Raw genomic sequence first — 18604 nt, forward strand, 5'->3', positions numbered from 1 at the left:
TGGCTCTTCCTCATAATAATGCCACCTCATGGCCCAAGGTAATAGAATTGATCATCTCATATAGAACATGTGTTTTGAAAAGTTTTCACTACAGTGGGGAAGTGTGGTATGGTGGAAAACACCTGGATTATTTGGAAGTTGGGAGACCAGCGTTCAACTGCTGCTCAACTATTTGACTGGTTAATTCTGGCCAAGTCAACAATAAAACATAGGTAATTATACTGCCACATCTATTTATTTTTTGAAGTTGGTAAGATGATCAAGAGAGGAGAACTATATAGCACTGAGGCTCCTGGGGTGGCAAAAACTGTTAAGAACTTGATTACTAGCTGAAAGGAGGTGCCTTGGAAGACAGGCCTGGCAATCTAAAAACCCTATACTGCAAGTCTACTCTGATACACTTGAGGTTGCCATGAATCGGAATCAACTGGACAGCAACTAACAACAACATAGCGCTGATGGACATAAATTTATATGATCATTCTGACCTAGCCACATAAAGAAACCTCAGCCCCATTTTGACCAAATTATGAATTGGAAAATATGTAGCTTGAGGGAAAAGCTGTGGCCCCTGAACATCAGGAATCACGCTCCTGGTCCTGGCTGCCTTAGCTCTAAGCTAATAAAAAAAAAAAAAAAAGCTAATATTTGTCACAATAAACATATTAAAAAACTTTAAATATAACATTAAGAGATATTTGACATTCCACAGCCTGGGCTTACTTACTCCTCTTGTTGGCTGATTTTTTAATAAGAAACAGGGGTAACCAAGATTCTCAAAAGAAGAATTTTCTGGCTTAAACAAACACTTGGTTTTACACGGTCTGGGGCCATTTTCACTACGGCAGCTGTCTCCTACGTTCCTGCTTCTTCAGAGTTCATACGTATAGATGAGACTAAAAGTATCGGAAGCACTGATATAATTGGTTACAAACCATTTTTAGAGACTTCCTGCACAAAGGAATATAGCTTCCTTCCTGTATGAATCATATGCAGAAGGCAATTGCTTTCCTCATAGTTAATTAGCTACTATCACAGAAAAGGTTTGCTTAGAATGGAATGTTTACTCTTACCTGGTACAACTTCTGTGGCATTTAAGTTACACAGATCTCTGCTAAGATCTTATTAAGTAGATGGTTTTAACATTTAAATTCTCTCTCCTTCCTCCTGCTCGCATAAGAAAATTACCACAATGTGGCTTGAATTACATAACTTTTTCATTTTTCTTTTCTTTTAGGAGGGGGAAAAAAAAAGCAAAACTCTGAAACATAACTGTCCTAAGATGTAATCACTCATTTTTTAAAATGTTTTTGAAATAATTAGACAATACTTCAAAAAATCGGTTTTGTCTCAGACCCTTCCTCCTTCTGCAGTAATCTGGCACATGTTCTGATTAGTTTCTCTAGTCTGAGAGAAAAGCTAAACACACTAAAGAAATGAACATATTGTATTGAATCAGTGTATATTCTGCTGTGTATATTCTCAACGACAACAAAAATAAATTTTTTTTAAAAAAAGAAACTAATGTATTAAGATCACCAATGAATTTTTAAATAGTTTAAAATTTTGCCTTGATTTTTTTTTTCTTTTATAAAAACCAAAACAACCAAACCCATTGCCATCGAGTCGATCTGACTTATAACAATTCCATATGTGTCAGAGTAGACCTGGACTCTACATGATTTTCAATGGCTGTAATCCTATAGAAGTAGATCGCCAGGCCCTTCTTGCACAGTACCACTGAGTGGATTCAAATAGCCACGCTTTCAGTTAGTAGCTGAGTACAAACCATTAACACCACCCTACCGCTGTTATATTTTTGCAAACTTAATTTTGCTCCCAGAAGACCAGGGTATCTTTAACACAGGTAGCTTCCCTACTTACCTATGTCCAAATTACAGGAAGGCAAGGCTGCCTGCAAGATACACCTTTCCCAAAGCTGCAGGTTCCTCATTTCTTCCTGACATCCAACAGCTGCGGGATCCTGTAACACTGCCTGCTCCCACCACACTTCCAGTGCTCATGTTGCCTCAGTGCAGAGTGGAGAAGCTGCTGGCATGTTCTGAAGGCATAGCGAAAACCCCATGGGTGGTGGAAAGGGCAGAGTGTGATAAGGTGCCCTACAACTGCCTTCAGGGAGGGGCTATCCTTTCACAGCTGACTATCATCTCTACAGTCACTGACCAAATAATGCATTTCCCTATGGCTGTATTCCTGGTTTGGAGTGGTGTTTGAAGGGACTACTTCAGGCAAGTACTTGCCAAGAAGAAATAGTTGATACCGAAAGTGAAAAGACTTGCACGTTCATTGTGCTCGTCAATCTCCCATAGCTCCACAAAGAGGCTGCAAACCAATTTTCTCTGCAACCAGAAACAGGAACTGAACAGGCCTCTAACTAGGCCTCTGAAACAGGAAGCAGGGGCAGTTCTGTAGCCACCAGAGGGGAACTACTGACCTGTAGCAAGAACTCTCAGCAGGCTGGCACCAGCATCCACTGGTGAGACAAGACCACACTGGGCACTAATAAATGAGCTTCACCTAGAGGTGGAACCAGCTAACACTGCCAACTAAAGATTGTCTCACGCAGACCAAAGATGACCAAGTTGAGGGAAGAAACCATGAGCCAAGGAGCAGGGAAGCAGTGCCAGCCATGACAAGCTGTAGTTGACTATTTACAGTAAGAAATGGGTGCTCTAAAAACAAACCTATTTTTGTGCTTCCAGGTTTTCATTTTAGTTTTGCTTACCCCCAATTTTCTAGCAAAGCTCTTCTGGGGAAATTATAATTTTGCCTCAACTGACAACTTATCCTAGAAAGCAAGAGGAAGCACAGTGCTCTGGGTTCGTATGGGGTCGCCAACAGCTGCCCCAATGGCATGCCAGCAAAATGTAAAAACTCCAGAGAAAACCCACCTGTGGGGTACCACTAGGATTTTTTTTTTAAATCCCTTCCTGTCCGGAGTTTTTTCTTATGAGCTTGTATGTTTGTTCTTTTGATAATGTAACTAACACTTGCTTCTGGTATGAAAGCAGAATGATTCAAAGGCAGGGAGGAGCTGTTTGAGATTCTCAAACACTGCAGTGTTGACTGGCATGATAACGTTTTTACTCACCCGTGGTGAAATGCCGGGTTAAGGAAATAATAGTGACTTTTTCATACATATCCTGTATGTAAAAAGAAAGGACTGGAAGGCTGAGGCTTCAGGGAGAAAAAAGAATAGGAGGAAAGTGATACTTCAGAATTCCACTCTATGAAGCCAGCATAACCCTGATACCAAAACCAGGCAAAGGACACCACAAAAAAAAAAAAAAGTACAGATTAATATCTCTCTTGAATACAGATGCAAAAATTCTCAACAAAATTCTAGCCAATAGAATTCAGCATCATATCAAAAAAATAATACACCGCAACCAAGTAGGATTCATCCAGCTATGTAAGGTATGGTCTAATCTTAGAAAATTAATCAATGTAATCTATCACATACTTAAAATAAAAGAAACACATGATCATCCCAATCGAAGCAGAAAAGGCATTTCTGATAAAAACTCTCAGTAAAATAAGTATAATAGAGTATCTATTCAAAACCAACAGCCAACGTCACTCTTAAAGAAGAGAAGCTGAAAACACTCCCCTTGAGAACAGGAACGACACAAGCATGCCCTTTATCACTACTCCTATTTAACACCGTGCTGGAAGTCCTAGCTAGAGCAATTAGGCAAGAAAAAGAAATAAAGGGCATCCACATTGGTAAGGAAGACGTAAAACTGTCCCTATTTGTGGATGATCATGGGTTGAATTATGTCCCCCCAAAAATGTATTAACTGGGTTAGGCCATGATTCCCAGTATTCTGTGGTTGTCCTCCATTTTATGATTGTAATTTTATGTTAAAGAGAATTAGGGTGGGATTGTACGGCTCTTACCAGGTCACATCCCAGATCCGATATACAGGATGTTTCCCTGGGGTGTGGCCTGCACCACCTTTTATCTCTCTAGAGATAAACAGAAAGGGAAGTAAGCAGAGAGTTGGGGACCTCATACTACCAAGAAAGCAGCTGCCAGAAGCAGAGCATGACCTTTGGACCTGAGGTTCCTGAGCTGAGATGCTCCCAAACCAAGGGAAGACTGATGCATCACAAGGACCTTCTTTCAGAGCTGACCAAAAGAGAAAGCCTTCCCCTGGAGCTGATGTCTTGAATTCGGACATTTAGCCTACTAGACTGTGAAAGAATAAACGTCTCTTTGTTAAAGCCATTCACTTGTGGTATTTCTGTTATAGCAGCACTAGATGAGTAAGAAATGGATGATATAATACTATACATAGAAAACTCAAAAGACTCCACAAGACAACTACTGGAACTAATAGAAAGATTCAGCAGAGTGGCAAGATACAAGATAAACATACAAAAATCAGTTGGATTCCTATACACTAATAAATAGAATGATGAAAAGGAAATCAGGAAAACAATACCATTTATAATAGCCCCTAAAAATACAAAATACTTAGGAATAAATCTAACCAGGGATGTAAAAGACCTATACAAACCAAAAAAAAAAACATAAATGGAAAAATATACCATGCTCATGGATAGGTAGACTCAACATTGTGAAAATGAAGATTCTACCCAAAGCAATCTATACATACAAAGCAATCCTGATTCAAATACCAACAACATTATTTAAAGGGATGGAAAAACTAATCACTAACTTTATATGGAGAAGGAAGAGGTCCCAGATAAGTAAAGCACTACTAAAGAAGAAGAATAAAGTAGGAAGACTCACACTACCTGACCTCAGAACCTATTATACAGCTACAGTAGTCAAAACAGCCTGGTACTGGTACAACAACAGATACATTGACCAATGTAACAGAATTGAGAACCCAGATGTAAATCCATCCACCTATGGTCACCTGATCTTTGACAAGGGCCCAAAGTCCACCAAATGGGGAAAAGAGTCTTTTTAACAAATGGTGCTGGCAAAATTGGATGTCCATCTGCAGAAATATGAAAGAGGACCCATACCTCACACCATACACAAAAAAAAATGGATCAAAGATGTAAATATAAAAAATTATAAAGATCATAGAATAAAAAATAGGATCAATACTAGAGGCCCTAAAACAGGGCACTTATAGGATATAAACCATAACTAACAACATACAAACTCCAGAAGATAAGATAGATAACTGGGATCTTCTAAAGATTAAACACTTATGCTCATCAAAAGACTTCATCAAAAAAGTAAAAAGAGAACCTACAGACTGGGAAAAAAAATTTGGCTATAACAAATCCAACAAAGGTCTAATCTCTAAAATCTACAGGAAAATCCAATACCTCTACAACAAAAAGACAAATAATCCAATTAAAAAATGGACAAAGGAAATGAACAGACACTTCATCAAAGAAGACATTCAAGTGGCTAACAGACACATGAAGAAATGTTCACGATCACCAGCCATTACCAAAACCAAACAAAACCCTTTGCCTTCGAGTCGATTCTGACTCATAGCGACCCTATAGGATAGAGTAGAACTGCCCCATAAGGTTTCCAAGGAGTGCCCGGTGGGTTCCAACTGCTGACCTTCTGGTTAGCAGACCTTCTGGTTAGCAGTCGTAGCTCTTAATCACTGCACCACCAGGGTTTCCCACTAGCCATTAGAGAAATGCAAATCAAAACCACAGTGAGATACCATCTCACCCAAGCATTACTGGCACAAAGCAAAAAAACAGAAAATAAATGTTGCAGAGGCTGCAGGGAGATTGGAACTCTTATGCACTGCTGGTGGGAATGCAAAATGGTACAACCATTTTGAAAAACAATATGGTACTTCCTTACAAAGCTAGAAATAGAAGTCCCATATGATTCAGCAATCCCATTCCTAGGAATATATCCTAGAGAAATAGGAGCCATCACATCAATACACATATGCACATCCATATTTACTACACAATTGTTCGTAATAGCAAAAAGATGGAAACAACCTAGATGCCCATCAACAGATGAATGGATAAACAAACTATGGTACATACGCACAATGAAGAACTATGCAATGGTAAACAACAGTGATGAATCTCCGAAGCATCTCACAACATGGATAATCTGGAGGGCATTATGCTAAGTGAAATAAGTCAATCATAAAAGGACAAATATTGTATGAGACCACTACTTTAAAAACTCATAGAAAGGTTTACCCACAAAAAGAACCTTTGATGGTTACAAGGGAGGAGAGTGGTGGGGATAGGAAAGCATTAAATAAACGAAAGATAAGTGGTAACTTTGACGAAGAGTTAGACACTACACAATACCGGGGATGCCAGCACGACTTGTATAAGGCAAGGTCATCGAAGCTCCAAAGACACATCCAAAGTCCCTAAGGGACTGAATTATTGGGCTGAGGGCTGCGGGGACCATGGTTTCTGGGAACATCCAGCTCAAAAGGCATAACATTGTTTAAAAAGAAAATGTTCCACATTCTACTTTTGTGAGTAGCATCTGGGGTCTTAAAAGCTTGTGAGCGGCCACCTAAGATACTCCACTAATCTCATCCTATCAGGAGCATGGGAGAACGAAGAAAACCAAAGATACAAGGGAAAGATTAGCCCAAAGGACTAATGGACCACAACTATCACAGCCTCCACCAGGCTGGGTCCAGTACAGCCACGTGGTGCCTGGCTACAACCACTGACTGCTCTGACAGGGATCACAATAGATGGTTCCAGACAAAGCTGGAGAAAAATGTAGAACAAAATCCTAACTCACAAAAAAGTCCTGATTCACTGGCCTGACAAAGACTGGAGAAACCCTGAGAGTAAGGCCCCCGGACACCCTTTTAGCTCGGTAATGAAGTTACTCCTGAGGTTCACCCTTCACCCAAAGATTAGATAGGCCCATAAAACAAAACCAGACTAAAGGGGCACACCAGCCCCGGGGCAAGGACTAGAAGGCTGGAGGGGACAGGAAAACTGATACTAGAGAACCTGAGGTCAAGAAGGGAGAGTGTTGACATGTCATGGGGTTGGTAACCAATGTCACAAAACGTGTGCTGTTTAATGAGAAGCTAGTTTGTTCTGTAAACCTTCATCTAAAGTACAATCAAAAAAAAAAAAAGGATAGGAAGAGACTCAGCAAAGGGGTAGGTGATGCCAGCGGGAGTTCTTTTAACAATTTCACCTCTTTCAACCTTCCCTCTCTCCTCCTAACCTAACCTTACTACTGTATGCTAAGGTTAACCAGGTGCTGCAGAGTTGAATAGGATTCATCATAACCGCATGTGTGTCAGTAGAACTGTGCTCCCTAAGGTGTTCAACGGCTGACTTTTCAGATGCAGATCATCGGGCCTCTCTTCCGAGGTACCTCTGCATGAAATCAAACCTCCAAGCTTTATTAGCAGCGGGAAGAATAACTGTTTGCATCACCCAGGGACTCCTGTCTATGGTTATGCCCTCTCTAGTTTGTTTAACCTAAAACTGTCTTTTCTTTTTAAGAAATCATGGCAATAGATAGCTGGTTATACAGTTTTTCTTTCTGTATTTATAATATCCTTACTTGGAAAAATTAAAAGGTTGACAATCAGGTCAGTCCTCCAATTTTTTTTTTTTAAACTGGTCCATGGGAAACACCATTTAGGAAATAAAGACTTCATCCTCCCCCCTAAAGTGTACGAGACAATATATACAAAAGCCCCGCTGGATTTGAAAGTAGAAAATACAGAAGTAGGATGGACAAATTTCAAGAACTTCACAGTTCGGGACAGACACGATGTGAGGGTTTTGTTTTGCTTCGTTACCAGATAAGACTGGAAGACCTAAAGGGCTTTGTGGAGACAAGTGGAACTGAAGCCCAGGGAGGACAGATGCCTCTCCAGCGATACGGCATAAGCAGGCCACTTTGATCACGAGCCTAAGTAAAGTGGGAAAATAATATGGATGAGTACCGCAGTTAAGTTCTTTAAATTTCAACCAGCCCATGTTTTCTTCACCCACTGTTGCTAGGGGGTCAAAGTCTGAGTAAGGGATTGCAGTTTGCAGAGAGCCAGAAAGATGATATAGTGGTGATGTAATGGCGGGTGACACAGAAAAGAAGTCAATCTAATCCATGTGCCCACTGAGAAGGAGTGAGGTAGCCTTGAGCAGAGCAATGGCCATTTGGTCTTATCTCAGCAAGATGGCCCAGGGCCATAAAGAGGATAGGAGGGGAAAGGGAATGGAGTTGAAAGGGGTGAGACTGTTAATGGAAACTGCTGCCATCGCATCCACCTTCCTCTTCACCGAGCACCCTTCTTCACCCCGCAGCTTCAGCTTTCCAGTATTTTCTTTGTCCCCTACCTCACCACCACCAGATGTCAAAGGTGATGCTCCAACATCTTGCCAAGATGCTTACAATACTAAATCAAAGCAGAAGCTACTGATTCTGTCACAGGAAAAGGGTACTCAAAGCTGGGTTCAAGGAGCATAATTTTCCATACCAACAATGTTTAAAATGGTGACTGGGTTCCATACTCGGAGTACCCTGAGTTAACAAGGCTTTTATAAGCTAGTCCCAGAATCTACCTACCATCTGTAATACTGTTTCCAAGGAAAAGTGTGCTTCAGGTTCCCAGTATCAACTTTAAATCGTTTAACCTTAATGAATATAACCTTTTACACTTCAGTTTTCTTATAAGCAAAATGGGAGAATAACAAAGGCTATTCTACATATACTTCACAAGATTGATGTTCGTTAAAAAAAAAATTTTTTTGAGATCCTGCCAGTTTCAGTCTTTCCACTGATTCAAAGCAGCCCTGTATCACTGACCTCTCTTGAGGGAGGAGAAGCGGTGTTGTTGCCATGACATTTGCCATTGAGTGACAGTTTCTTGTATATGTAAATAAGATGAATTTGCATAAAGTATTGATAAAGCAAAAGTATGAGGATGAAAGAGAAAATGACAAGTATAGTCAAAACAACAAACTAGGAATATCATTAAACAATAATCAAATAGGGAAAATCAATACAAATCTTTAAATGCAATCTATTCTTTAAAAACACAAAGATAAGAGGTGCCTTGGTGGTGCAGTGGTTAAGTACTCAGCTGCTAAATGAAAGGTCAGTGGTTCAAACCCACCAGCTGCTCCATGTAAAGATTACAGCCTTGGAAACCCTATGGGGGCATTTCTACGCTGTCCTTAGGGTCACTGGGTCGGAACTGACTTAACAGCAATGGGTTTGTTTGTTTGTTTTTGGTTTATACAAAGATAGGGTAATCCATAAACCCACTGCCATTGAGTGGATTACAACTCATAGACCCTATAGGACAGAGTAGAGCTCCCCCATAGGATTTCCAAGGAGCGGCTGGTGGATTTGAACTGCTGACCTTTTGATCAGCACCCAAGCTCTTAACCACTGCATCACCAGGTCTCTAAAGACACGCTAAGTTTATAAAAAATGTAACCAAGCCTTAAATTCTTAATCATTACAGTAAGTTGAGCTATTTTAATACCATCGTTTTCCTTCTAAATGTGAAGCCCTGGTCAAGTCATCCTTGCTTGCCTTTCTAGTACAGTTCAGGTGTCACCTTCTTTGGGAAGCCACCCTCAAACTCCACCATATCCTCAATCTTACTCTAGATGGACCAGGAGTCCAACCCACTCTGTATGGACCCTCACAATGACACTACTATATTCTGCACTGAATCTACCCTCCCCACTGACTGTGAGCTCTTCCAGGGCAGGAAACATGACATATACAAGCAGTTCACCAGTATCTATGGAGTGAAATGATTCATTTATATTAACAACGTTGTGATTTTAAAGTACAGTATCTGAGAACTAGATGGAACCTCAGATACCAATTAACCCAAACCTCCACTATTTTCTAAGATTTTAAATGACTTGCTCCAAATTAGAGAAGGACCAGGGCCAAAATTCAGACCTTGAAACTCCTACTTCGACACTCTGTCCCAGCACACCATGCTGCCTTTACTTTGTAAATTCACGGGAATATACAAGGGAATCTTATAAATCAGTTCAATTCCCCATCTACCTTCACCCTGGTCGATTTTATAGGCAAAGAACCTCCATTTGTAGACGATGAAGGGCCTTGTTCAAAACTGGGTGGCTGATGACAGAACCAGGACTTACTTGAAGAGATGTGATTTCCCACTATATCATAATGATTTGTCTTTCAAGTGGGAGGTAGTAGTTGCAGAGAAAAGGTCAACATGGCCCACGGGCCAAATCCAGTAGGCCACCTAATTTTCCATGGCCTGCAAACTAAGCATGGCTTTTACATTTTTAAATGGTTGGGGGAAAAAATCAAAAGAAGAGTCATATTTTGTCACACACGAGAATTATATGAAATTTATATTTCAATGTCCGTAAGTAAAATTTTATTGGCACATAGCCATGATCATTTGTTTGCGTACTACTCATGGCTACTCTTACTTTGGAAGAGTTGAGTAGTTGGGAGGGACACCTTATGGAGGGCAAAATCTAAAATATTTACTGTCTGGTTTTTGACAGATAAAGTTTGCACACCCCTGGTAGAGACGAACAAGGCTTCTCTTAGAAGACAGAAGGCAAGTTTTACTGCTATCAAACTCTCCAGCCCTCGGTTTAGAAAAACAAAGGGTTTGGATGAAACTGCTAACGTTATACTGTCACATCTTCATGCTGAGCAGAAGGGTACAGAGTTTATATCACCCAGGTAGGCAGGGGTTGAAATGGGGCCTGCCCAGGTTAAACAAAGCAGTGGGACAGAGGAGACCTAGGAACATGGGTCTCCCCCAGAGAGTGCCCTCCCCCTTATTCCACATTGCACCTCAGTGGCTCTAAAGGTCCTGCCAGCTCTCCGTCACACGATTCCATGTGGGTAAACCAAAAAAACCAAACCCGCTGCCATCAAGTCAATTTTGTAGTTTCCCTTAATTCTAAGTTGAGCCCATCTGATGGAGGGAACATGACCCACCCATGATCTTTCAGGGTCTTCCACCTGCAATGGAACCTGCTCTGACCACGTACTACCTACGTGACCTAAACCCCATGGGCACAGGGTCGGCTCTGACTCACAGCAGCCCTACGGAACAGAGTAGAACTGCCCTATAGGGTTTTCAAGGCTGTAATCTTTACGGAAACAGATTGCTACATCTTTCTGCCGCAGCTGATGGGTTCAAAATGCTGACCCTTTGGTTAGTGGCCGAGTGCTTAATCACTGCACCACCAGGGCTCTTATGTGACCTAGGGCTGCTTATGTATCCCTCAGTTTTCCCACCTAAGAAGCATAACAAGTACTTCCTTCACAGGCTTATTTGGAGGATTAAATAAAATACAGTTCAAATATCAGGTCCCTCCTAATCTTCCTCTCTCCCTTTCCCAGGGGCAGTATTTGGAGAATAAACACTAAGTGAGCCTTGTTAGGAAACTTTCTTTCAAATTACCATTGGGTTTAAGATTTATTGTAAGGGCCTTAAAAAAAAAAAAAAAAGCTATCAGTGCAATAAAAATAGGCTCAAGTACATAGCTGGGAGCTTTTCTCCCACATCTTTCAGTTCTTTGACGCTTTCTTCATATCTTCCAAGTTACAATCCAAAAATAAGAGTGCTATAATTTTTAGAAAAGTTATGTTTATGTAACTTTTATAGCAAGCCACCCAAAAATACAAGCTATAATATATTACACTCATGTTCAGTTGGGAAGACCAAGACCGTAAAAAGACCAGATCCAGAAAGTCCTCGTTTATTTAGTCTGGCTTCCTTACGTAAAGTTCTTCTTGTTCTTAAAATATTCAGCATTGGCTGAATTCCATAGTTGGCATAAGCCTTCTTCAGGTGTTTTGAAGAGACTGAATAGAATCAGAACTGAAAATAAGATTGGAAAATAAAAACATTCATGCAAGCAAAAATGCAAGAAACTTGCTCTTTCAAAACCAGAATTAAATCATGTTTTCCACCTACAATTATAAAAATATTTATATATTCTCAACAGTGATTGTAAAGGGTGCTAAAGATTAATTTCAATAACATGTTATTATGCCTAACATTTGCTAACCAAAAAAAACCTCCAAACTCTTTGTAGCTAACAGATAATTGATTGCTTCAGTCACCAGAATTGCATAACATTTTCTGAAATCTGGAACAGGTTGAAGAAATACATTTTTTTCATGGATTATGCTAGCAATCACTTTAATGGACAATCTAATCTTAGTTATCAAGATAGCCTATCAGCATTCTCAACAATGTTAAATTATAAACCTTCCAGCGTAAAAAAACGTATATGGGGCAATAAAAAACAGACCCTGGTTCTTCCACCGATAATCCTAACAAAGATATCACACCAGTTTAGTTTAAGTTACAAGGTTATCACTTTTGGAAGTAATTACTTGACAGTTCAATTTGGTAAGGGATGGGAAATTCAAAGGACTAAAACTCGTTGAAGGTAAAATGAGTTGGGAAGGTCATGACATGACAGGCAAATCTGTATAAATACACTCTGCATGCAGCCGGCCGCGTGGCATAACTCATCATTTCTGTACTCCCAAAAGTACAGAGAGAAAACGAGTAGGCGTCATCTAAAGAGGTCATAGGTATACGTAGAAGGAAAACATGGGTCCAATCAAACAAGTGAAACCGAGACCCTGAATGGAGAAAAGCTGACTGGGGCAATTTTCCAATACTTTTGAAGAACTGAAGTTCTCCTGGACGACGCGGACCGCAGAGCTCAGCGCCCGGCGCTGGCTGGGTCAGTCAGTCTCTCGCACAAACGCACACAGTCTCTTGCACAATCACATATACTCTCTTCCAGCAGCTGCGAGCGCCAAGAGGAGGGTCACGCGGCGCCCCTCGTCACCCCCAAGGTGAGGCAAGAAGTGAATGAGTACCAAGCGCGCCTCCTGCCTAAGGGGGAAAATCCAAAGGGCGACAAGGGAACACGTGGCCACGGGCCGCAAAGAATGGGAAGGGGTTACACACGCACCTGCATTGTAAAAGCGGTCCAGCACCGTGGTCTCCCCAAAGTCCAGTTTACCAAAATGCAGGGTCTCCAGCGCGGCGCCCACAGCCTCGCACGCCTCCCGCAGGCTCTGCAGGGCTTCACTCTCGGCCACCACCAGCTGCCCCTGGCTCGCTTCATTGATCACATACGCCACGGTGGTCCGTCGGCCGCCCCCGCTGCCAGAGTTGCCCCGGCTCCGAGTGGCACTGCCCCCGGAGCTGGCAGCGGGACAGCCGGTACCAGGGCCGGCGGCGCTCTCAACGTTCCAGAAACTACCGGGTGGCGGCGGTGGCTGCTGGTTCTCCTCACCCTCCACAGTCGCCGCCGCTCCTCCCCTCCGGCAGCTGCCGCCCTCGGCGAAGGTGCAGAAGCCCAAAGGGCCGAAAGAGGGGACGGAGAAAGTGATGCCCTCGCCCGCCTCCGTGCTCATCGCTCCCGGCGAGGCGGCGGCGGCGTCCCCCGCCCCGCCACCCCGTCTGGCCAGCCACAGCTCGGGGCTGCTCCGCGCCCGCCCGGCTAAGCAGCTGCCATCGCGAGCCGCGCCTTCCCCGCCGCGCCGCCGCTTCCTCTCGGGCGCCCTCTCCCCCGGGGGCACGCCGCTGCCCGGCGGCGGCTCGCTCCTCCTCGGCGCCTCCGTGGCCGCGTTGTTCGCCGGCTGCAAGGTTGAGAGTGCAAGGGGTGGGGACGCTGAGCAGGGCGCGAAGGGACAACGCTTCCTCTTCTTGGCTCGCCGACCTGAGCCGCCGTGCGGCTCTCGGGCGCCGCGCTCGGGCTCAGTGCGCCCAGACGCCTGCAGCGCGGCCCCACTCTTTCCGTCCCAAGCGCGGGGAGGAGCGAGGGCGGGGGCCCTCGGGGAGCACAGCTACCTGGCTAGCGCCTTACGGGCAGGCAGGCCCCCGGGGCTGCGTCCGGGAACCACGGCAGCTGCAGCCGGAAGAATCCGCCTCTCTCCTCGGTGGTAGCTCCTCTTCATCGGCCCTAATTCCTCCTCCTCCCCATGTCCTCGTTTCTCTTCGGATCGCTGCGGCCGCTGTATCCAGCACAGCCTCGCCACTGGAATCGCTTCTTTCCTTGCAGCCGCACGCCTTCTCGGCCACCCACTTCCTTCTTGCCGCCCACTAGTCGCGGTACCGAGAGGCAAGGCGGCCCGGGGGAAGGGCGCTGCTGGGAGATTCCAGCCGGGACGGAACCGACCGTGCCGCGCTCCCGGACCTCAGCCCTTCCCCGGCGCGACGCGCAGCCAAGCTTTTCTGCCGTCACCAACTGGGCCTCTACCTGAGAAGAGCTGGAGTAGACAAAACCCGGAGCCCAAGCAACTGCAGGATGGAGCAAAAAAGTCTCTCTGGCGAATTCTTGGGTCTTCCGAGCCAGTCCGGGAGGTAATGGCAGCGTTCCCCGCAGCCACCGCGCCCCCTGCCGGCCCCTGCCGGGCGCGCTCCTCAGCGTTTACCAGGGCCGCGTGCCGCGTGGTCAGGGCAGGGGCCCAATGGCCCCGGGATCCCCGCGTTGCATAAGGCCTGAAGATCTCAACTAACGCCCTGGAACCAAGAGCCTAAACTGGAGGGTGGTTTATTTGTGACAGTGGCGCTCTAGGAGTGGCAAACTAAAAGTATCAGGATCTGTCCCTGGTACTCTTCATTTTAAAAGTTCCAAAGCTTGTGCTTGTTATTATCAGTTGGTTAGCTCCAATTGCTGAACAATTTAGCGTTCTCATTTTAAAAACCCATGCTTTGGCATCCAGTCAGTCCTGACCAATAGTGACCCTATATGGCAGGGTACAACTGCCCCATAGGGTTTCCAAGGAGCAGCTCGTAGATTCTGAGAGATTGTATTTCTCAATGAAAACATGTAATTTGGCATTCTGTTTGGGGGGAAAAAAGGAATCCAAGGAAACAGAGAGGCAATGTATCCCTTAGGCCCTACTACAAATAGGCATTTCTAGAAGCTTTTGACAAGGATTCAATCACACTCGATAAATGATAGAATTATAATATCAGCAGAACTGGAATTTTCTGGCCATAATTATGTTCTCACTCAGAGTCCATCCCACTTATATTTGGAGATGAACTTTGGGACACCTTTGAGAACACCTACGGGTAGAGCAACACATTTTCATCATATAAGACTGAAGAAATATGAAAGAGATTTCTGCTACTGATTATGACAGATTAGATCATTCTGATCAACCCTCTGACTAAAGAACAGTAAGAAAGCTGAAAAAAATTGTAAATACATGCATAAAGGCACCAAAGAGCTAATGGTATTAATGAGGAAATACCTGGCCAGATTCTGGAAAAGAGGACAGCGTTGCCTGATTAGGGTCCGTGCCCTGGAGCAGTCAAGACAATGAAAGTCAAAAAGAGTGAGAAAGTTTATTCAAGAGATGTATACATCGTGGGGGCCCAGCAGCAACACAGGTTGTCTCTATGGAGTCCCAAAGAGTAATTTTACATTAGAGCTTAATATAGAACTTTACAAGGGTTAGAAGTGTCTTTGTAGCCCGAAGATGGCCTGGCTGGAGGAGTTATTCATTACAAGATAGTGACAAGAGACTATCAGACTCAAGAGATACATGCCAGACATCTCTTTATCAGGCTAAAGATAAACACGTCAGACACCTGGGCTCTGATTTTCCTGTAGGGGATTGTAAATCACAGGTGAACAGAACAAAACAAACTTATCTGCATCAGATTAAAACAAAGAACAAAGTCGTTAGCATTAGGTCAAAACAAAGTCATTAGCAAAGGTATGCGAAGGAGGAGACAGGCAGAGGAAGAAGAAAAACCTAGAGGTTCTTAAGGCTTTAGATCTGTCAAGCTCTCAGTCGGCCATTTTGAAAAGGAGAAAACATGCTGGGGAGTATTAGGGTCACAACAGGAATCCAGAGAGTGAGCCTTCCTTCGAGGCTGCTTTTGGCTTGGGTATTTTTGTGGATCTGGATTAGGCTGCTGAGAGGCTAAAGTGCATTTTTTACAACATCTAGAAGAACAGTTTTTGTTTTTGTTTTGGTATAATGACTCCGTATTCCTTCCATCCTCTTGTCATGCTTCATGCGTCATTTAATATTTCCCCCATAGACTCCTTCACTATTGCAACTCGAGGCTTGAATTTTTCCTTCAATTCTTTCAGCTTGAGAAACGCCGAGCATGTTCTTCCCTTTTGGTTTTCCATCTCCAGCTCTTTGCACATGTCATTATACTACTTTACTTTGTCTTCTCAAGCCACCCTTTGAAATCTTCTGTTCAGTTCTTTTACTTCATCAATTCTTCCTTTTGCTTTAGCTGCTCGACGCTCAAGAGCAAGTTTCAAAGTCTCCTCTGACATCCACATCTTGGTCTTTTCTGTCTTTCCTGTGTTTTCAATGACCTCTTGCTTTCTTCATGTATGATGTCCTTGATGTCATTCCACAACTCGTCTGGTCTTTGGTCACTAGTGTTCAATGCATCAAATCTATTGTTCAGATGGTCTCTAAATTCAAGTGAGATATACTCAAGGTCATATTTTGGCTCTCGTGAACTTGCTCTGATTTTCTTCAGCCTCAGCTTGAACTTGCATATGAGCAATTGGTGTTCTGTTCCACAGTTGGCCCCTGGCCTTGTTCTGACTGATGATATTGAGCTTTTCCATTGTCTCTTTCCACAGATGTAGTCAATTTGATTTCTGTGTGTTTCATCTGGCGAGGTCCATGTGTATAGTCGCCGTTTATGTTGGTGAAAGAAGGTATTTGCAATGAAGAAGTCGTTGGTCTTGCAAAATTCTATCATTCGATCTCCAGCATTGTTTCTATCACCAAGGCCGTGTTTTCTAACTACTGACCCTTCTTTGTTTCCAACTTTCTCATTCCAACCACCAGTAATTATCAATGCATCTTGATTGCATGTTTGATCAATTTCAGACTGCAGAAGCTGATAAAAATCTTCTATTTCTTCATCTTTGGGCCCAGTGGTTGGTGTGTAAATTTGAATAATAGTCGTATTAACTGATCTTCCTTGTAGGTATACGGATATTATCCTATCACTGACAGTGTTATACTTCAGGATAGATCTTGAAATGTTCTTTTTGATAATGAATGCAACACCATTCCTCTTCAAGTTGTCATTCCCAGCATAGTAGACTATGTGATTGTCTGATTCAAAACGGCCAATACCAGTCCATTTCAGCTCACTAATGCCTAGGTTATCAATCTTTATGCGTTCCGTTTAATTTTTGATGATTTCCACTTTTCCTAGATTCATACTTCATACATTCCAGGTTCTGATTGTTAATGGATGTTTGCAGCTGTTTCTTCTCATTTTGAGTCGTGCCACATCAGCAAATAAAGGTCCTGAAAGCTTGACTCCATCCACGTCATTAAGGTTGACTCTACTTTGAGGAGGCAGCTATTCCCCAGTCATCTTTTGAGTGCCTTCCAACCTGGGGGGGCTCATTTTCCAGCACTATATCAGACAATGTTCCACTGCTATTCATAAGGTTTTCACTGGCTAATGCTTTTCAGAAGTAGACTGCCAGGTCCTTCTTTCTAGTCTGTCTTAGTCATTATACCAAAAAGAATTAGTCAGTGTTCAACCATTTCAAGAGGTAGCATATGATCAGGAACTGATGGTACTGAAGGAAGAAGTCTAAACTGCTCTGAAGGCATTGGTGAAAAACAAGGCTCCAGGAATTGATGGAATATCAATTGAGATGTTTCAACAAACAGATGCAGCGCTGGAGGTGCTCACTCATCTACGCCAAGAAATATGGAAGATAGCTTCCTGGCCAACTGACTGGAAGAGAGCCATATTTATGCCTATTCCCAAGAAAGGTGATCCAACCAAATGTGGAAATTATAGAACGATATTATTAATGTCACACACAAGCAAAATTTTGCTGAAGATCATTCAAAAATGGCTGCAGCAGTATATTGACAGAGAACTGCCAGAAGTTCAGGCCGGTTTCAGAAGAGGACGTGGACCCAGGAAGATCATTGCTGATGTCAGATGGATCCTGGCTGAAAGTAGAGAATACCAGTAGGATGTTTACCTGTGTTTTATTAACTATGCAAAGGCATTCAACTGTGTGGATCATAAAATTATGGATAACATTGTGAAGAGTGTCAATTCCAGAACACTGAATTGTGCTCATGAGGAACCTTTACATAGATCGAGAGGCAGTTGTTCGGACAGAACAAGGGGATACCGATTGGTTTAAAGTCAGGAAAGATGTGCATCAGGGTTGTATCCTTTCACCATACCTATTCAATGTGTATGCTGAGCAAATAATCCGAGAAGCTGGACTATATGAAGAAGAACGGGACATCAGGATTGGGGGAAGACTCATGAACAACCTGTGTTATGCCGATGACACAACCTTGCTTGCTGAAAGTGAAAAGGACTTGAAGTACTAATGAAGATCAAAGACCACAGCCTTCAGTATGGAATACACCTCAACATAAAGAAAACAAAAATCCTCACAACTGGACCAATGAACGACATCATGATAAACACAGAAAAGATTGAAGTTCTCAAGGATTTCATTTTACTTGGATCCACAATCAACACCGAGGGAAGCAGCAGTCAAGAAATCAAAAGATGCATTGCATTGGGTAAATCTGCTGCAAAGGACCTCTTTAAAGTGTTGAAGAGCAAAGATGTCACCT

General features: G+C 43.1%; 1 protein-coding gene across 3 annotated transcripts in view; it reads right to left on the bottom strand.

Annotated features, from left to right (window-relative positions):
- Positions 1–13453, bottom strand: part of MAP3K5 (mitogen-activated protein kinase kinase kinase 5) — a 237533-nt gene extending 224080 nt beyond the window's left edge. For 2 of the 3 annotated variants that reach the window (XM_064291248.1, XM_003404038.4), the window contains exon 1: positions 12949–13453. In XM_064291248.1, coding sequence (XP_064147318.1) covers positions 12949–13396 — 448 coding nt within the window. In that variant the 5' untranslated portion in view covers positions 13397–13453. The other variant, XM_023555048.2, reaches the window with a different exon arrangement.
- Between the last annotated feature and the right edge of the window lie 5151 nt (positions 13454–18604).

Source organism: Loxodonta africana, chromosome 1 (assembly GCF_030014295.1).
Source record: "Loxodonta africana isolate mLoxAfr1 chromosome 1, mLoxAfr1.hap2, whole genome shotgun sequence".
Classification (NCBI taxonomy): Eukaryota; Metazoa; Chordata; class Mammalia; order Proboscidea; family Elephantidae; genus Loxodonta; species Loxodonta africana.